General features: G+C 37.3%; 1 protein-coding gene across 4 annotated transcripts in view; it reads right to left on the reverse strand.

Moving 5' to 3' along the window:
• Nucleotides 1-8,218: 8,218 nt before the first annotated feature.
• FAM169B (Protein) overlaps nt 8,219-22,048 on the reverse strand; it is a 103,698-nt gene continuing 89,868 nt past the window's right edge. For all 4 annotated transcript variants that reach the window (XM_020964090.2, XM_020964065.1, XM_020964082.2 and 1 more), the window contains 3 exons: nt 20,358-20,486; nt 12,146-12,249; nt 8,219-10,496 (listed from right to left, as the gene is read on the reverse strand). In XM_020964090.2, coding sequence (XP_020819749.1) covers nt 10,293-10,496; nt 12,146-12,249; nt 20,358-20,486 — 437 coding nt within the window. In that variant the 3' untranslated portion in view covers nt 8,219-10,292. The remainder of the gene's footprint in view (nt 10,497-12,145; nt 12,250-20,357; nt 20,487-22,048) is intronic.

Here is a 22,048-nt window from a genome sequence, read left to right on the forward strand (position 1 = left end):
GTTAAGTGGCATTTAATAAAATCAGAGTAAGAGCAAAATAATAAAAAGAAGAGTTTTTCTTTTTTCAAAATAAGAGTGAAAAGAGTCCAGGCTCTGGAGTCAGAGAATCTTGGCTCAAATTCCACTGATGCTTACTACCTGTGTGACCTTGGGCAAGTTCCTTAAAAACAATAGCTAAGAGGCAGCTAGATGGTACAGTGGATAGAGCACTCACTCACCCTGCAGTCAGGAGGACCTGAGTTCAAATCTAACCTCAGACATATGATACTCACTAGCTGTATGACCCTGGGCAAATCACTTAACCCCGATTACCTCACCAAAAAAAAAAACAAAAACCAATAGCTAGAATTCATGTAACACTTTGAGGTTTGCAAAGTGCTATACATATGTTATTTCAATTGATCCCTACAGAATCCTGTTGGTTAGGTACTATTATGAACTCTATTTTACAGATGAGGAAACTGAGGTTAAGAGAGGTTAAGTGACTTACCTAGGATCTAGTAGTTAAATGTCTGAGGCAGTACTTGAACCCAGGTATTCCTTACTCCAAGAGCAGTGCTCTTACCTACTTTGTCACCTCCCTGTGCCTTGGTTTTCTCATCTGTAAAATGAAGGGGTTAAACTAGATTGCCTCTAAGATCCTTTCCAGCTCTAGATCTATGATGCCAAATACAATCAAATTCATTTTTTTAAAAAGCTGTTTTTTAAAGCCCACTAAAATTGAAAAACAGTAAAATTAATATAAAAAAAAGGTAGAGGGAAATTCAAAAGGTCAAAAGTAGAAATGAGAAAGGAATAAACAAATGAAAAATTAAAAAGCTTCCAGAGATTAATTCCTAGCTTTAGGCTAAAAAAATATTGGAGAATTTGGAAGTCTTGGATAAAAAAAAAAACTACAAAAATGTAAACTGCCCTAACAAGAACTAGATAACCCAAAGACACCAGAAAAATCAGACTAGTGTTAATTGGCTACCACATGCAGTGGTAGCAGATGGATTCACAATGAATCCTTCCAAACCTTCGAAACATGAGTAATTTTGTTATTTCTAAATATAGATATAAAGCAAATATGATCTTCATTTCCAAGCATGACAAAGATAAGGCAGAAAAAGAAAATGATGGAACAATATTAATGAGTGATTATGCAAAAATATTCAATGAAATTTTGGCAAAGTCAATGTAGTAATAGATCAAAAATTATTACTATCAAATACAATTTATATGAATAATGCAATAATGGTTCAATATGAAGGAAATAATCATTGTAATAAATTATATCAACAAAAATCATTATTATATCAATATAAAAAATAATTGATTAAAACAGAGCTTCCCTGCATATTAAGACCAAATACTAAATTACATAGGAACAGAAAATTTACCCTTAATATAATAAAAAAGGGTGAGTATGAAACTGTTAGTACTACATGCACTGATGAACTAATAGAGGCATTCCCATTACAACAGGTAAAAAGCATGACTGTTAACTATTATTTGACATAGATTTAGAAATGTTAACTAAAGCAAAAAGATGGAAAAAGAAATTAAGGTAATAAACATTGGTTATAAAGAGCTTAAAATATCTCAAATTGCAAATGGCAATAGAAGGGCTTAATTAAGATAAACCCATAAAAATCATTGATATTTTTATCCATTTTTCACTAACAAAAAAAAAGGTAGAAACTGATAAATGAGAAATATAATGTACAATAAAGACAAAGTATACCAAATGTTTGGGCAATAACCTAATAACACACATGAGACTCTTAAAAAGATAGTGACAGTGGCAGCTAGGTGGTGCAGTGTATAGAACACTGGCCTCAAAGTCAAGAGGACCTCAGTTCAAATCTAGCCTCAGACCAAACACTTGGCACTTACTAGCTGTGTGACCCTGGGCAAGTCACTTAACCCCAATTACCTAAAAAAATTTTTTTTAAATTTTTTTAAAGCACAGTTACAAAATCACTTTAATAGAATTAAATGAAATTCTAAACAACTAAAAGCTGTACCATTCATTTGTTTAGACCCAGTTAATATAGTAAAAACATCAAAGCTTCTCAAATTAATTTATAGATTTAATGCAATGCCATCTACTACAGAAGTAGATATTATATGAAGAAACTTTATTTGGAAAATAGAATGGCAGGAATATCGAGAACTTTAGGAAACATCAAAATACACTATAAAATAGTAACTATCAAAACTATCTGGTAATGGAAAAAAAGAGAAAAATAGGTCAATGTAACTGAATAGAGAATAAAGCTTTAGAACCCAAAGTACACAAGATAATCAGAAAATAAATAGTAAAATCATAGACTTAAAGCTAGAAGGTTCATTAGATTGATATTCAAGAAGCTCACAATTACAAAACACATTACTATTCGATAAAAGATTGTTACAGATGAGTTGTCATTTTGCATTAGCAGAGCTCCCAGACCAGGAAATCCCTAAACTGATGAAATCACAGTTCAGAACCCCTCCCTCTCAAAAAATTTAAGAAAACTGGATAAAAGTATAACCTCCCCCCAAAAAAAATTAGACATTCCACAAATTCCTCTTGGATCAATTATTAACATACAAATTATTTTTAAAAAATAAAGATTGGAAGAAAATTAATGTTTTAGATCAATTGGGAAGAGAAAATTTTTAACTATAGAACTTAAGCAATAAGTCATTAGAGACAAAAATAGATGGATTTGATTATATAATAACTACATAATTGGGATCTTCCCACAACAAAATACAAGGTGTGCCACCAAAAAAAAAAACTTTAAAAAATAGACTGAGGGAAATTCTTTTCAATAAATATTTCAGATAAAACTATGATATGCAGAATTGTTAGGAACTGATATAAATTTATAATTGTAATGCCCATTTCTCAGTGACTAAATGATTGGAGGTTATGAACAGACAAATCTTGCAGGAGAAAGCATACAACTGTTAATAGCTGCTTGAAAAACTATATGAGCCACACAAATTAAACAACTGTGAAGTACCACTTTGTGTCCATCAAATTCAATTCAACAGCTCCATATCAAGAGTATACTGTGTACAGTATAAGACACTTATCTAGGCACTGAAAATACAAAGACAAAAACAAAAGTCTTTTCCCCTCAAGGGTCTTTCAAAAACCTTTTTTTGAAATGCAACCTGGCAAAGTACAATGTGTTACAAAACTATTTTTATTTTGTAAACTGATTCCACTATTGAGATCAGATCCTAATAACATTGTTAAAAGAGGGTGTGGGGAGACCCATCTGTGAAAAAAAAAAAAGTATCCTTTGATAAATCTGTAATATAGCTCAACACTGTACCATTCTGTGTAATTTTCATAGATGTCTTTCTGAAAACTCTACATAAAGAAACTACCCAAAATACTAGAGGCAGCTCTCTAGCACTTTTAACATCTTAGAGATAGCAAAATAGCAATCAGACTGAATGAATGAATGAATAAAAAATTATTTAGTACCCACTTACTGTGTGCTAAGCACTGTGCTGATTTCTGGAGACACAGATGCAAAACTGAAGATATTCCCCATCAAGGGGAACTACTCACAGAACTACTGATCTATTGATGATACAAAAATCATTTATGACAGCAGTATTAGTCAGAACAAAAGCCAGGAACAATCTAAGCACATCCCACAAACAGGGCAATGGTTGATGGATCATAGATCTAGTGTTGGAAGGACTTCAGAGACCACCTGGTCCAATATCCTTCATTTTACAATTGAGGAAACTGAGACCCAGAAAAATTAAATCACTTTGGATTTGAATCCAGCCCTAGTAATTCCAGAGTCCTTATCACTACACCATACTGTCTCCTGTGAGGTTTATTGATGTAATGGAATTGTATTGTGCCATAAAAATGACAGGTATGAAGAACATGAAGAAATACAGAAAGATGTAAAAGAATTGGTGCAGAGCATGGGAAGCAGGATCAGAGCATACACATTGCCTCACTGAACAACGCATATATTATTGCATTATTTCTGTGTGAGGAAGTGATAATGATAATAAAGAATAGGAGATCTAGAAGACCATCCGAGGAGATTCTTGCTGGAAGAGAAAGTTTTTAAAATTTAATTTTATTAAAAGCATTTCTTTTTTCTCCTTCTCATCTCTATACTCCTGCACTGAACAACAGAAAGAAAGAAAGAAAGAAAGAAAGAAAGAAAGAAAGAAAGAAAGAAAGAAAGAAAGAAAGAAAGAAAGAAAGAAAGAAAGAGAGGAGAGAGAGAGGAAGGAAGGAAGGAAGGAAGGAGGAAGGAAGGAAGGAAGGAAGGAAGGAAAGAAGGAAGGAAGGAAGGAAGGAAGGAAGGAAGGAAGGAAGGAAGGAAGGAAGGAAGGAAGGAAGGAAGGAAGGAAGGAAAGAAGGAAGGAAGGAAGGAAGGAAGGAAGGAAGGAAGGAAGGAAGGAAGGAAGGAAGGAAGGAAGGAAGGAAGGAAGGAAGGAAGAAAAAAAAAGAAAGTCTTTATAACAAATATGCATAGTCAAGCAAAGCAAATTTCCACATCGGCCATGCGCAAAGATGTATTTTAAAGGCCCTGGGGAGTGGTTGATTTTATATTTACATTTATATGTACATACATATATAAAAATTTTAGTATGTATTTACATATGTACAGACATACCATATGTGCGTGCATACACATATGCACACGTACACATATGCACTTACATATGGTATGTCTATATATATGTAAATATATAGTAAAATTTATATATGTGTGTGTATGTAACTTGGCTCACATCTATTAGGTAGATTTATAAAATATGGCCTACATTCAGAGTAATTCGGCACTTAGAAGGATAGTTATAAAATAGCTTGTATTTATGTCCTAAGTTAGAGAGCACAAGACGGTCTGGGAGTTGAGCTCCCAGCCTGGATTTAGTAGAGATCCCCCTCTCCTTTATGGATTCCATTGCACCTTCATGCCACAAATAAAGAGATCCACATTGGGACACAGATATTCTGTGTATCTACAGTTGTATATCAACCACAGTTATATTGAAAAATAATATTAAATCTGGCAAATAAATGTATTTTTAACAGAATAAATTGGAGTAAATATAAACAGAAATAAGGCTGGGCAGGGAAGGGTCCATCCCTTCATACTTCTCTCTGCTGGCTTCTTTTCACACCCCTGCTACTGAGGTGAGCACCCTGCATAAAACACACAGAGTTACACACATACTTGTCCATTCAGACAGAAGTCATCTCTCACAGGCTTAAAGAAGGGGAGTGCAGATGTGGCAGACACCAGCTGCTGCCTAGATTTCACTGACCATCATCATCTTTCTTTTCTTCTGTCCTAGAAAGTCTTCAAAATTCCCAGCTGCTCCATATGAGGGGGAAAAACCCAACCTCTGCTCCTCTCTCCAAGGGCCAAGCTTGGGTTAGTTTTCTCTTTCCCTAAACTGGAAAGAACTACAAATCTCAGGGATTTTGTGGACATGGGCACACGTATGTAGCAGATATAGTTATATATGTTACATATGCTTTTATATATGTTACATATATTATATTATATACAATATATATCAGGGAATGATTCCTCAGATACGGAAAAGAGTGATTGTACCACCACCAACCCCTCCACCAAAGTGATCAGGAAGAAGACAAAGAAAGACATCAGCAACATACGTTTCTCTCTTATCTCTAAAATCTTGCCAAGAATTAAAGGTACATTTATGCACTGAGATTAGCCTCAATGAAAACAAGAGGATGGAACAGGCAGAATTTTTCCAATGATTTTCTATAATTTTCTATAACATCTTTACAGTTTCATGTGTGACCAAGCGGTATAGTGAATACAAGATCCTGTATTATCTATTTTTCTCGATTTTTTTACAAAAGCATTTGACTCAATTAAAAATATACTTTAAAAATCTCTTTTCAATCTCCCATAAATATATCAAAATATTATTAGACTCTATGACAGGTGTAACTATGGAAATAGTTTTGTTCAATTACCTACTAACTCACAGTATCAAGTAAGGTATAAAACAGGGAGACATATGCTCACCCAAGGTGTTCATCAGTATCATAGAGAATATTCTGTGCAGAGCCCAAACAGAAGGACCCCCTGTTGATTCTCCAAATGTTCCTTTTAATAGCTGATGCTGTGTCAATCGCATCGTCTCTGAACACTATAATGCTTCTTCGGTGAAATCCACAATTTTTTTAGAGACCAGCTTAACATTACACATCAGAAAAACCTGGTGAATGAATAATAACTATTGTCCAAATGGACAGGCAGATGATTAAATAAATACAATCAGCATGATAATGAATCCCCAAAAGTGGTCACATTATCTGAATTCTCACTGTATTTTTCCATTGGGCTGGAACCTAGTACCATATTCTGTATGATTATAACTTTGAATACTACAAACTGAATACATGTGACCACGTCAAGGGATTCATTATTCATACTAATTGGGACCTAAACAATTTCCTTCCTAATCATATGGCAAGAAATCAGCACTGAAGATTGAGAGAGAAGTGTTTTGAGGTCAGGCTACCCAGCTATTCAGATACATGAGAGATTATGACTTTGAGGATGAAGTTAATTTTCTTTCCACCAGAAGGGGGAACCAGATGCTGATGCACCAACTTCATACGGCTACCCTCAGAAGATGGAACCTTTTAAAAATATTTAACTTAACAAAGATTCTTTGAAGCTGTCTTCAAGAGTTAATATTTTAGAGCCTTATTTTGCTTATCTTGAACAGCTTAAGGGAAGAGAATCAAAATCATTCACAAAATACATCTCCCTCCTGGCCAGAGTACTAGACTGAAAGGGTACCAACAAAGACTACACCCAGATATCAATCACACAGGTCGTGTCTGGCAGAGCTGGGATTCAAACCCTTCCTCCAAGTTCAGTGTATTTTTATTGCTTAACCTTGACTTCCATCCACATATTCTAGCGGATATCTGAGTGGTGCTGGCGGTTTTGTGATGGAGAATTCAACAGTTCGAGAACTGATGTGCCAAACCAGGCGTTTTCTCCCCCTGCAGCCCAACCCTTTTGTTGCTGCTGCAAAACAGAGGTAAAGATGGGGATCCCTCGGGAACAGGCCTTCTGTGCCACCTTGACAGAGAATTACAACCTTTCACTAGCAGAATTCTCCTTAAAAGCCTTTTCTGCCGTCAGGATTGCTTCTGTCTTGCTACTGACTGACTCTGGGGTAGTTGGAGAGTCACAGACTCTTGATTTTAAACTCAGGATGACACATGCCTCAACCTGGTCTAGTTGTGACTTTAGACAAATCATTTCTTTGGGCCTCAGTTCCCTTACATATAAACTGAAGGGGTTGGACTAGGTAATCACTTAAGTTCCCTTCCAAGTCTAATGCTACACTCCTATGAGCTCAGGAACCATAACGGCAGACCATAACAGCAGATTTCATCAGCCATAGCCAAATTCTCCCCAAATTCCCTCCCCCTTCTTTTTTTTTTTTTTTTGGCAATTAGGGTTAAGCAACTTGCCCAGGGTCACCCAACTAGTAAGTGTCAAGTGTTTTGTCTGAGGTGGGATCTGAATTCAGATCCTCCTGACTTCAGGTCCGGTGCTCTACCCGCTGCGCCACCTAGCTTCCCCGATCCCCTTTTTAACTTCAAAAATAGAACCTTACTTTTTATTGAACTATAGAATTCCGCATGAATGTCCTCAACCCAATCAATTAAGATTTATGAGTGTGTGCACAGCACTGTACTAAGCAAACCCTGTGAGATATATGGAGTGAATTTATTGCGTCTGTCTTCAAAAACCATAATGTCAAAGTATTATCCATGATTTTTAGGCAGCAGCTTTTCTCAATCTCTCTTAATTCTAGTGTCTCCACACTACTGATTACTTCCTATTCGTCATGCATATATAGTGAATCGGCACATTTTTGTCTGTATGTTGTCTCCCCCATTAGATGGTGAGTTCGTTGAGGGCGCAGACTGTCTTTTGCCATTTTTTGTATCCCCAGCACTTAGTACAGTGACTGGCATGTAGTAGGCACTTAAATGTTTACTGATCCACGGACTGACTCTTAATACTGAATTGCACAGTTGCTAACAACACAGTCACTCTGTTGGCATGGCATGTAATTGAATACAATGGTGATCAAGGAGAGGTTTTGCTTGACTCTGGAATACTATCATGTAAATCTGAATGACACTGATTTCCCTAGCCCCAAATAAATGCTGCCAACACATCAATTGTTTTTCCTTTGGGAAGGCACCTTTTATTTGCAACATAACATCATCAATCCCCCAAGACGTACAATCGGAGCATTTTCTTGTAAATACAAAGCACCACACATTAGTTTTTCAAGTAGTACAGTACATACAATAAACAATTTTCCTTTCACATTAGAATCCATGTCTTCAATGACATTCATAGGACATCTACATCCACAAATATAAGTGCACTTGATGGCTTACAATTTTCTTTAAAGGACTATAAGATGTATTCTTCCTGGATTCTATGATATTATTATTATTCAATGTATCTTCCTTCCATTCGAGGCAGAACAGAGATGAAGGAATATAAACAATATCTGTCCACAGGTTCCACTAGTAGTAGAATGCTCTCCTAGCATACTGACCCTCTGATCATTGAGAGTTCTAGAAATACCAAGTGCCAGGTCCAGGTAGGGGCAATCCTAACAATCTAGCAATCCTGGTACACAGTATGGTAGAGAGAGCAATAGTTTTGGAGTCAAGTGAAATTTTGGGGTCAATCCTGTTTCTATCTGACGCTCCCTTTGTGAGCTTGGCAAAGTCATTAAATGTAAGTTTCAGTTTCTTCAGCAGCAAAATAATAACATGTTTTTCTGGCCTCACAGGATCATTGTGATGTTCAAACAAAACTATTTATATAAAGGAGGAAATTAAGTCCTAGAGAATTGAAATGAGTTGCCCAACATTATAAAGGGCCAGGATCTGAATTCATGTTTTCTGACTCCAAATCTAGCATTTTTCCCACTGTACCATAATGGAAAATCCAAAGATCGCCTACTTTTAGCATGTTCCCAAAACTATGTTCCATGGAACTCTGGTGTTTTACAGTCTTCATAAGGGTTCTGGTCACTGGTTGTGGTATTCTCCCTCTAAAATATTACACATTAAATCATATGTCAAAAATATGTATTCACATGTGGCATTTTTGGGGAAAAGGAACATATGTTTAATTTTACTCCAGAATTCCCATGACCTTAGAACCCTGAAGACAAACATTCGTAGGTTGATCAGTATATTTCAATCACCGAAACCATTTCAGGGGCAGATAAATTTGGGTGACATTGATCTAGGCAAAGCCCTTTATTCTACAAATGAGTAAACTGACATTCAGAGATGTGCAGCTTTTAGTGGTGAATTTGATACGTGGGAGGACACGAAGCATCTACAGCTTGCCATGAGGTCTGGGAAAAGCCTTTTCACTTTCAAAAAGTAATCAATACAACTTTGCCTCTCAGGAAGAATTCTTGTCCCCTTAAGGACTAATCATATAACATTTATTATAAATACCACCAGCAAAAAAAAATTCTTTAATGTTAGTAATACACAAAAAGGCACCAAGAACACAGAACTTTACACTAGAAAGATGGATAAAACTTAAATATAGGCTGTAGAAAGTAGATATTTTGCTTGGGTTTTTTTTTTCCTTTCCACAAAGGCCAGATGTACAAAAACTTAAATCAATTATCTATCTTGCAAAAGAGGTTACACTGCCATTTGATCTTGGCTCCATGGTGTAGCATCTTGCTCTACAGGATAAGAAATGTTGTTTCCATAGAAATATCTTACAGCAGTATCTACAAACCCTCAATTACTTTTTTCTAGATGTTGTACGTAATGCTTCAAACTAGTTCTGCAACAGTGGAGAAAAGAGGGCTCTACTCTTTTCTATATTTTCCCCCACAGGAAAAAATAAAAACAAAGTTCATTTTAAGCATTGGAGATATTCAGAATGCTCTCTCACCACAAAACATCTTAAGATGGAGAAACCTAAAAGTCTGAAGAAAATGGTAGCAGCATCTTGATAAATGGGACCATAACCTTTCTGTATTATTCCTTGCATTGGTACAATTGTTTTATTGTTTTTAAATCACTTTCACATGAATTATTCATTTGATCCTCATAACAGTTCTGTGAGGTAGGTAGGGCAGATTTTATAAATAAGAAAATTAAGATTCATTTATGGTCACATTGTTACCTAGTGACAATGCCAGCACTGGAATTCAGGTCTCCAACTTCCAGTTCAGGGTTCTTTCCATCAAGAATAAGGAAGTCAGAAACTGGGCCTGACTTGTTTAGCAGGCTTATTTTCCACAATATCCGCTTTCTCTGATCTCCTCTTGGCATTCCACTGAATGTTGTGGGTCGTTTGATTCAAGCTTTCTTTACTAGGAGGCTGTGGAGTGACTTCATCTTCTATCATTATGTAATCTTTATTCTCCTTTATTTTTTCTGTTGTTTCTCTACTATGACTATCCTGAAGCCAGAAAGGAGACAACAAAGAATTCTAATTAATTGGTGTAACATAGCTCTACCACAAGCCAGAACAGAATTCTGTACTGAGACACTGCTAAGGTATCTGGAGCCACCCCCTTCTTGGATAAAGAACTCATAAAAGTCAGAAAGAATCACAGTCTCTTACTCAAAAAATGCAGGACCACGGGATAACTGGGGAAAAAAAATATTGGCAGTCTTCCTTATGATCTATATGATAGCTGTTTTTAAGAATTTCAAGTGTGCTCACGTGGAAGAAAATTTAAAGGATTTTTTTGGGTTTTATTTCTGGCTTGGTCTTGGAGGGTACACGTAGAACCAATGAGTGAAAGTGCAGTTAGTTCAGCATGAGGTTCAAGAAACTCCTAAAAATTAAAACTGTCCTAAAACAGAAAGTCCCATCTGAGGAGATAAGCAAATTTCTTCTCACTGGAACTATTCAAAAGCTAGGTAACTTAACTATTTTGCAGCAATGTTGTTGCAGTAGAGCATATTCATGTTTTTTTCATGTTTCAGGTAGGGACCGGACTAGATGGTTCCTTACAACTCAAGGAGTCTATGATTCTACTACAATGTTGATTACTACAATGTTGAGCCCAAATCTTGAGGACCTATCTTCCTGGATACCATGTACCATTATTCTGGAAGCATCCACTTCCTTTTAATGGGAAGCTATAGGAAATTACTGAAGGTAATGGTAAAAGCTTTATGATCACCCAAAGGAATTAAGCGACAATAGTCTTGTCCAATGTGGTTTTAAATGAACTTTATTTAATTGGATATAAAAGAAAATGGAAGTTCTCATTTTAGCAGATTGGTTGAGTTAATGTCAAACACTTTGCAACTTTTTTCTAAAATAATCAGGTCTATACTGGTTCATATGGTATACCTTTCATGTTGGGTCTTCTGGTCCAAAAAAAAAGCTACTTTTGGAAAGTGGGCAAAATGCTCTGTATACATTCGCAATTTCAAATTTGCAAATAATCTGGGGGTGGCTAAAAACAACAATAATTTTAAAAGTGCGATGCCATGCCAAGTGCCTGATTTCATCATGATCATCATTCACGGGAAAGTAATTAACTTTGCTGTCAGAACACACATGGAAATGTGTTATTGGAAAACAAAAGAGTATGAAAAGTAACAGACAGCTTAAAAACTTCCAGTAACATAGCCATGAGAAGGAGAAGGAGGGATAAACCCTTGATTTTCAATCAACGTGCTACTTAAAGGGAGGGGAAAAGGATAAGAGAAAGCCAAATTTGTCTTGCTTTTGCTCTACTTAAAAGACTCTGTTTCGCTGTAGAATTGTTAATTCATATTTTCAATATTTTCTTTATAATGCAAAGCTTGGGTATTCCATGTGGGCTTTGTTTTGTTTCAGCTTAGTTATAGCTTGTCTAGCTTAGAAATGATTACCAGGAGAATGCCTAATTATAATGGTCCTTCTTCATACTGCCTCCCAATACAACAGAGATTAGGTCTAACTCAATGGCCTGCTGCCATGGTAAAGCTCAGAGTTGTTTTATGAATCAGCCTTTCAGAATCTGGCTATTGCTTTGCTAAAAAAGGAAAAGATTTTTTAATCCCCCCTCCTTCACAGGAGCCCACAAAATGAAAAATTAATCGGGATACCTTGTTCATTTCTCCATCATCTGATGGTCTGGGTTCACCATCTTGGAAACTCTCTCTGTGGCAGCTCTCTGTCACCTCTGAAGTTACCCAACAAGTCACTTTCCCTGAAGGAAAGAACATAATAAAAGCATGTACCTAGCTCTCTGTAGGCAGGAGCTTGCAAAATGACCAAGACCACACTGGTGACCTTGCTGGAAATCTTTAGTCCCACAACACAATTTCATCCTCTTTTTCTTAATTTGGACAGTTATAGAAATGCGTACCAGGTGATGCAGGGGAAAAAAAAGCTAAAGAGTGGAAATAGAGGAAGCAAAAATCTGCCTGACCTTCACTCAGCCCAAATGCTATCTTTTACAAAAGGCCCTTCCAGGTCCTCCTCCTGTACTAGTGCCTGCCTTCTGTGGTTACCTCCAATTTGCTCTATATCTGTTTTTTAAATACATAGCTATTTCTATGTCATTTCCTGCATTAGAATGTAAGCTCATTAAGGGCAGGGCTTGTTTTTGTGTGGGGTTTGTATTCCCAGTGCTAAGCAGTGCCGGTTTCTAGTACGCTCTTAATAAATGCTTGAGGACATGATGTGATTGTTTCTCAGCATCCAAAAGCTATGGCACATCCCTGGATATTTGCATCAAATATCTAATGGTCCTGATTTGTGCCTGGCACATAGTAGATGTTTAATAAATGCTTGTTGATTGATTAAAAATTGTTGATTAACATTAAAAGAGGATTCTTGTTACTTTCTGTGTTCCATCACTATGCTTGATGGCGCTGTCTTGCTAATGAGAGACACCACTATCTTTTGTGTTGTTATTCCCGAATTTAAGTGACTCATTTAGAAAGGAGTCTGGGGATCTGTTTTGTTTTTTCTGTATTTTTTTTTTTGGTGGCTCAATTCAAACACCACCTCCCACAAACTTTTAAAGCATTACATTTGTACCTTTCTTATACACTTACACATTTGACTTCGTATATTTATTTGTAGTACGCATGTAATCTCTATTTTTATACTTTAAGATCTTGCGGGGCATGAACTGAATCTTAATCCATCTTTATGTTCCTTTTCACACTGAATGCTACAGGTACTCAGAAATGAGTCAAGTTAATAAATTAATAATGAGGCAAATTATCAACCCAAACAAAATGAGTGGGGTTTTCCATTTTACCTGAAAAAGAATTTTTTAAGTAGAGTGAACATATTCTTTAGCTGGATGTGTATCTTTCACTGTAAAAACTGTTAAAGTGAGTAATCTGGTTTGGTAAAATTTAATCATAGCATTCAGAAATAAAAATATAACTTCGATCTTTCAGAAAACAAACTTTGAAATAATTCAAATTTATTTGATGATACATTTTCTTCATGGCTTTTACTTAAACCAGTCTGTATTTTTTTCCATCTTCCGTTAATAACCTCATTTTTATGAGTTATATGAAATTATTTATTTTCATATGATAAAACATCATGCTGATATCTATGAAATATTAACTTGAATTTTATTTATCAATTGATGAAGATTCAATAATCTCTCAGAAAAATTCATAAAATGTATTAATATCTTGGATCAATTTAAATACAAATTTGAATTTAATAGATATAATCTATGATATAATATATGGCACTGCAGTTTACCTCAGTTACCACTAGATGCAGCCATACAACCTTTCAAAATATTGCACTACCAAAAATCCCTGCAAGTGAGTAGTTCAGCTTGTTGAGAATTTTCTAGTATTTTCTAGCAAACTGTTATAGCAGATTTAGTGATGGACACACTATCACCAAAATGAATTAAAACAGACTTTAAGTTACAATAAATCACATTCATTTGGGGAGGGGGTGGTATGCATACTTCTTTAATGGAAATTACTTGCACATGAGATGATAACTAAATCTACTCAACACTAATCTAATTTTTTCTTTTAAAGTGGGACTTATGAAATATAACTAACAAACTGAAAGCATCATTTAAAAGGTGATTTTTTTTGCATATTTGCTTTAAAAACATGATTTTACCACATTTTATTTTTGGCATATTATATTTTACCCCTTTTTGATGATTTTTTTTACATCACTGAAAAATATCTGCAAGCTTGATTGGGAAGTTGCCAGAGAAAGGATTTTAGCATCTCATCCTATTTGCTTTGCTCCATAATCTGTGCACAACTGTGTTCAGGAAGAGAAAGCTCCCAGAGGCCATCTGAAATGAACAACCCTCTAACGCCATCACTAAAATTTTCAGCTACATATGTTATCAATGATCACAAGCAGGTTAATTTGTTTAAAATCTAATCCTAAAAGATCTATTAAAATATATATATTTTAAACATCTGAAAGCATAAGAAGGATTTTTTCCCCTATTGGAAAAGCCGTAAAATGTCTATGATATATTAGCATGTGCACTCAGTATCTAAGAAAGTGGTCTGTTTCACTGGAAGTCTTATACACAATTTTATTTTTACAACACTTAAGTGTGCAGAAAACTTCCAGAAATAACAGCCTGGAATGAAAGGATAGCCGTATGGCTTGTAAAATCTAAAACAATCCAAGAAAGCAACTCTAAGAATAACTAGCTAATTAAAAGCTAAACTAAACAAATGTGCCTATGGGATTTACTATTTACAAGTAGGAAAAAGTTCCAGGAACTGAGTATCGTTTCAGTGAACTATAAGAATTTCTAACAGACCAAAATTCAACTGTCTCTGAAGAGGAGAAGTAGATTCAGGGTTGAGCAACTTATTGGAGCTCATGTGTGATTGCCCTGACAGCCCACACATCACCAATTTGGAAAACAACCTGAAATTTCAGCACTAACTAACCAGCATAATAACTACAAGATGGAGAGGGTGGGTTGAGTCGGCTTAAAATTCTTGCTGCCATGCTTTGGGGATAAACAGAAGGTATCAGTTTGGGATAAACAGAAGGTATGGCACTGGGAACAGTGCCATAATTTACAAAGTTAGTGAAAGGACAGGAATCTAAATTTCAAGCTTAGAATACAAGACAACTCAGGAGTTTTATTAATCATAATTAATTTATCTTTTCCCAGCCTCAATATTCAAGGATCCCTTTTCTTCCTCTAAGGTCCTCAAACTGATCTTTACCAATATTCTTTCAAATATTTTTACTGAGATTCAAGGAGGAGAGATAAGGATTCTCACCAAAAGTCAAAGCATCAGATCTGGCATCTAATTTCCAGTTATCTTCCTCCTACTGATCCACACTGCCTCCCACTGGGGCGGCAGCCCTTGAAGTGACACCAAGTGGAATTATTAGAATTGACAACCATCTTCCTAATTATGCAAAAATTTCTTCCTCCCCACATCCTATTAAATTTCCAAAACCTGTTTCCTAATCCTTCCCCCTCCTTCCAACTCTATCCTTGCAAAGAAGTAAGAACTGTTAATGCATAAGGGCAGCTGTAGGGGTGGAAGGCTCATTTCTGAACTTCACCAATAACTCTGAAGTGGTCATGGCAGTTTGGACTGCCCTTGGAAAGGGATCCCAAGCTCTCTCTTCTCTCTCTGTCTTTTAGTCTCTGTTTTTGTCTCCCTATCTGTCTTTCTCTCTGTCTCAATTTCTCACTTCTCCCTCCCTCTCCCTTCCTTTTTTTCCCTGTTCCTCTCCCCTCGTCTCTCCCCCTTTATCTCTTTTTCTCGTTCCCACTTCTGGACAAGCCACTTAACTGCCTCAGTAGTATTAACAGTTAAAGTAATCCTACTAACTACCGCACAAGATTCTAGGATGCCCCATGAATGTTTGTAAAGACACACAAAAGCCTCCTGGATGAAAGGTGCTATAAAGCACAAGATATTTCCATTTTCCTCAATAAACTAAAATGTGCCTGCTGTCACTCTATAGAGGCCAAACAATTTATACACATGGGATGGAAAACAACATTTCTGTTTCCTTAGCAAGAACCATAATGATCTCTCCACTAATGCCAAAATGTCAGACAACGGTAATAGTATCTTAGTCAAGAGAAAGTAAAGGAAAATACTAAAGCTTTAATGTTGTACCCCTCAAAACGAAAAAACAAACCCCAAAAAATCTGATAAAACTGATTCTCTAGAACTGCCATTTAGAATCTATAAACTAATGACACCTAAATTTATCTGTCCCAGCTACCTAGATGTTGGTATAGCAACCAATAATGTACTGGATTGAGCCAGGTAATGCGTAAGAGTAAAGCAGTAAAATACTTGGGTTGTTTTTTTTTTTAAAGAAAATTTAACTCTACCCAAGCAAGCTCAGTTTGAGAACAGCAGTCACTAAGTCATACGTGCTGAACAAAGTTTCTACCTCAACTTTCAGAAAGTTCTACCTTGTTTTATTAATAATAAAACAACGCCTTTAGATTTGAATTCCTGTCTCAAGTACCTTCCTTGTCATTGGTAAGGGTCAGTAATCTAGAATACTAGAGACAAAACAGAGAATCTCAGAATTTTAGAGCTGGAAGGGACCTTAAAGATCATCTCATCTCGTTCCCCCACATCACCAGTGAGGAAATTGTAGCTCAGGCAAGAAACACTTTAGGCAAAATTTCAAAGTAGGTGATATTTGTGTGTGGTACCACTTCTGCACCACTCTCCTGTGCCCAGTGCTTTTATTTATTCTATGTGCTGTAATCTGGTTTTCTAACAAGAAATCAACACACATTTTTTAAGCTCCTACTATGTGGAAATCATTGTGCTAAGCACTAGGGACAAGGATAGGGACAGGAACTATGATTTCATTGCTACAGGGATAAAGTTCCCTAGACAAAGAAGTTCCTTTTATCAGTGGAATTCTATGTCCTCTTTGTAACCCTCAATCAAGTTACCTAGTTACCTAGGGCACTCAAAGTTTAAGTGATTTACCCAGGTTGCACAGCCAAATATGCGTCCAACATGGGATCCGTGTCCTGGTCTTCCTGGTTTGGGGTCTAGCCACAACTAGTAAAATAGTCCCGGCCTGTCCTCAAATAACTTAGTTCACAATTCCACCCAGGTCTGGGGGAACCAAGCACTGGGCTAAAAAAAAAAAACAAATCCTTTCATCTCTAAATTCTCATTCTTGATTCCTTTAAGGATAAAAGAAACCTCCCTAAAATATGAGGATGGGATCAAACCACTTCACCCCATTTTAGCTAGATACCTAAGCACATCTCAATTAAAACCCTTAGCATGGCAAAAAGTCTTTGAAAGCCTTTTGTAGAAGGGAAACAACAGCAGAAATGAGGTCTTTATTGGACAGAAAGGCTAGTCCTCCCAGGGATCAGAAGCCTTGGGTTGATGTGAATCCACCCCCTTACTCTTCAGGTAAGAATAACAACATCCTTCCACTGGTTCCAAGAAGCTAGAATCCTTGCCCACTCCCTCTCCCATGAAGAGGCACCTCAACTCTGAGCTCTGTCTGGTACCACGTGCTACAATCAACTGGACCTGGGTCCAGGGGAGTTTGGGGTACTTTTCCTTTTCCCGATAATGGGGCCCCTCTACTATCGAACCGATCACCACTTTTATTCTCTCTCCACCAACAGAGCTTTCCAAATAAGGTGAAGCTACCTTTGAAAAGACTTTAAAAAGGACCAGAGGTCAACTGGAAGTCACCTTCTCCCCCAACTCTCTGGTGAGAAAACAAACTGTCCTAAGTGAAAAATTCCATGATTTCCTCAGTGCATAAGGCCATCCAGCTGGGTTCTGGACAAAGCTTTTTAGGGGCTCCTTTCCACAAATGCCAGAGTAATATTCTTCTGAGGCAGCTAGGTAGGCTAGTAGATTGAGCACTGGCCCGGAGGCAGAAAAACCTGACTTCACATCTAGTATCAGATACTTAGTAGCTGTGTGACCTAGGGCAAGTCACTGCCTCAGCATCCTCAACTGTAAATTGAGGATAATGATAGCATCTACCTCCCAAAGTTGTCATGAGGATCATGAGATAGTATTTATAAAACACTTAGGGGCAGCTAGGTGGTGCAGTAGATAGAGCACTGGCCCTGGAGTCATGAAGATCTGAGTTCAAATCTGGTCTCAGACCAGACACTTGACACTTACTAACTGTGTGACCCTGGGCAAGTCACTTAACCCCAATTGCCTTGTGCCTTCCCTTCCCCCAAAAAAAACCCACTTAGCACAGTGCCTGCCACATAGAAGGCCCTTAATTCCTCATTTCCTTACTTTTCTCTTTTTCTTTCTTCCTTCTGAGGGTCCTTGTACTACCTCCCCTTTGAAGTATAGGAAAATCTTATCCAAAATCTTCTACTGCAATGTATTCTTACTACTTCAGAGGCTATTCCGGAATTCCAAACTAACCCATTAGCAGGACAAGTATACTTAGTTAAACACAATAGAAAACAAGTTCAAATAAGCTCTAAATAAGGATGAGATGGAGAAAAAGGGATTAATCACTTAAGGTTGATGGATGATTCTGAAGTTTCTAGGCCAGCAAAGATCTCACACAAATTGGCTGGACTAATTTCACAAAGAAGGCAAGCATTCTAAGTCTCTTTAAAAGCAGAAAAGAAAGAAAGAAAAGATATGAACATTTATGAACTACCATAGTATGCTCCCGGTGCCAGGCACCAATATTTAAAGGATGCAAACTCCATACTTTTCACATTAGCCTCAAAATCAATACTTGTGCCAGATTTAGTAACCCCACAAATGAGTCCTTAAATTTCAATGGATCAACAAATGCATTGTCTAAATAAATCACCTCAAACAGAACTAGACTTTTAAGGAAATAGTGGGAAAACTTCTATAAGATTAGTTTGAAACAAAAAAAGAGAAAATAAAATTTATAATTTTTTCCAGTGAATCTAGAATACCAAATAATTAAAGTCCTACATGAAGAATATTTGGGGGGGGGGCAGGGTTCCCTGCAATTGTGAAGGGCTCAATTTTAACCTTTCCAAGCTTCCTCACAGGGCCCAGATATGCACTGCGGCATGCTTATTCTGCCTCCCTCTTTTAAGTAGAATTTCCAGAGCTAGGCTGGCCAAATCCCCCCCTTCAAGGTTCTAAGGTGATCCTAAGAAGTCAGGGTTGATTCTGCAGTACCACAGCTCAAGCCCCTGCTGGTGTGCTTCACCCTCAAGAATATCAGTTGAAAACCAATTTATAGGGATAGTTAGGTGGCACAGTAGATAGAACACTGGACCTGGAGTCAGGAGGACCCGAGTTCAAATCCAGCCTCAGACACTTAGTAGCTATGTGACCATGGGCAAGTCACTTAACCCCAGTTGCCTCAAAAAAAAAATCAATTTAGTCAACCAGTCTTAAGCAGTTTTTAGAAAGGGATATTTATGAAAGCAGTACAATGAGAACATTTAGTACAAAACATTGGTAACACACTCTCCCAAATAGAAGTCTACTGTTGGTTCAGGCTTACAAAGCACGTGCTGCAAGGGGAAACTCATAGCTACCAGTTGCTGTAAATTCTGTTTTTTCTCTCATTCATGATGTAATCCCCGTAAGCATGGTAAATTTGTGTCCATCTTGGTTCTTGGATCCTAATGAAGACACTGCTGCCAACTGATCTGAGGACACCATTTAGGACATCAGTGGGAAAATGGGAAGAGGAACACTCCTCTGGACCCTAAGAAGCTGTGAGACCCTCCTCCAATCAAAGGAAGTTCAGGGATAAAGGTAAGGAGACCCGGTCAAAGCCAAGGCCCTTTCTTCCCCTCTGGGCAATTAGATCTGCCCTTATAAAAGAAATTTAAAGTATAGGTTTAACACTTCAAAGGAGTATTTGTATTTTAAAAGGAGAGCTAGTTGATTCAAACAGCATTTGGAAAGGGGTGGGGGGAGATGTATTTTTAAATAGGAGAATCTTCCTAATGTGGTCTGCCTAGTCCAAATCCCTTTCTCAATTTGGCAGGACAGAAGAAAAGAAATCCACAAAGTTGCTACACTCCATCTTAACAGTTGCTTATCAACTGGAGCAAGTGATCTGTATACTCTCAATTTTTTTTTTTTGTTGAACATACCAAAGGAGGCATGTGGATGTCAGGAACTGGAACAGACCTCAGAGGTCATCTAGTACAATCCCTCATTTTACCAATGAGTAAACTGAGGCCTGGCAAGGTTTAGTGACTTGTCCGTGGTCAGACAGATTGCAAATGCCAAAGGTAGGATCTGAATCTCAGTGCTCACTATTAATTAAACTTTTATCTTCACTTTCATAACTATAAAACCTACAAAACCAAAATGTATACTTTTCATTTATACTTACTATAGGAAAGGCTTGGTTCAAGTTGAATCTTTAGCCAAATGTTCACCCTCTGACACCAATCTCCTGGAGCCTCTACCTCCCACAGTCGATCCTGCTCCTCTGTATAGGCCAGTAAGAACTTTCGACAAACTGAAGGAAATCCAAGGGGGAAAAAAAAAATTAGTGAATTAAGTATAAACTAAGGGCACCACACTTCCACAAAACTGGGCCATTTTTATTCCAACAATGCTTCCACAGGTTACCTCATTCACAGGTTGCCTTAATTTCAAATGCATACCAGTAGGGGTTAGTGAAGTCTTTGACATATACTGGTTATATGGCCCTAGAGAAGTTACTTAACCTCCTAGTGCTCTAGGCAAATTGCAGAGAAGGTGGTGACTATCTGTACTGGCAGAGAAAGTTTCGTTCCCTAAGAGTTCCCTCTATCAGCAAGATTGCAGGCCCAATCCCTATCCCTATTATCTTAATTTAGGTCCATGGACTACTGCAGCAGCCGTCTAGCTGACCACCAGCCTACAGTCTCTTTCCTCCTCCAAACCATACTACATTCATCTGCCACAATTATCTCCAGCAAATCCCGTTTTCATCGTGTTGCTATCTTGTCCAAAAACCCACACTGGCTCACTAGTCTGCTTTCTCACTTTTTCTAGAGTTCTCCACTGAACAATCCTAACATTTGCATGTTGCCTGATGCACATTCAAGTCTTTTTCAAGTGTGTTCGTTATAAACCTCTAACTAGACTGTAGGTTTCTTGGGAAAAGAGGCTGGTCATTTCCCTTAAAGGCCCCAGGTCAGTGCTAAAGATACAGCTGGTGCTCAAATTGCACTGATTGATAGGTTGATTAAATTACAATATTGTGACTTCTCACAGTCCTTCTCCTACACTGTAATCTATTCTTCCACACTCTTCCAGTTCACCACACACCAGCATATTAAATGCTTGAGAAAAACATTTCAAATCCCCTAAGACATTCCTCAGAATGGCTACAACAAGCCAAGTCTCCAATCAGGAAGAAAAAAAAAATTAGCACCAAACAATTCAGAATGAATTGTCATTCAGGCTCTTCACCCTGTCAAACCAGGGTAGAGAAGCAACCTCAAAAAGAGGTGGGACTCTCCAGTGCCCACAGGGCTTTCTAACAGGGAACTCTAGCCAAGCCCTCAAGCTCTCTTCCCCTTATTCAGCCTTTCATTCCCTCAGAGGAAGATGAAGAATGTTCTAAGTAGTTGTTTTGCTCTATTGAAAGAATGAACTTCAGGAAGTTTGAGAGGAGTGAGTGGCCAGGCCTACTCAAATAATGATGTCATAATGGAATGAGAATAAGGAGAGAGAGTCCTCCTGGGAAAAAAGTTAGCAATGGCCTCCTGGTTTCTGGCACAAACTGATGCCATAAAGTGAGCTCTGCACTGTAGAGAGCCTGGAGCTATATTTGAAGCAATTCAAGGAATCCGTGGAGTTTAATAATAGCCTGAGAGTTAGCAAATACAAAGAAATAAGTAAAGTCACTTGGGAGAAAAACATGAATGTTTGTTCCACCTCCAGAATCTTTCCCTTAGGACTTCAAATTAATGACAGGTCTTGATTATCTCATTTTTCTCCTCGTTGCCACTGTCCCATTGTCTTGAAGGTACAGGACCCTAGAATCATAGATTTAAAGCTGGAAGAGATCATGGAATTCAACCCCCTCAT

The sequence above is a fragment of the Phascolarctos cinereus genome, unplaced genomic scaffold (genome assembly GCF_003287225.1).
Source record: "Phascolarctos cinereus isolate Bilbo 61053 unplaced genomic scaffold, phaCin_HiC Scaffold_3;HRSCAF=262, whole genome shotgun sequence".
In the NCBI taxonomy this organism is placed as follows: Eukaryota; Metazoa; Chordata; class Mammalia; order Diprotodontia; family Phascolarctidae; genus Phascolarctos; species Phascolarctos cinereus.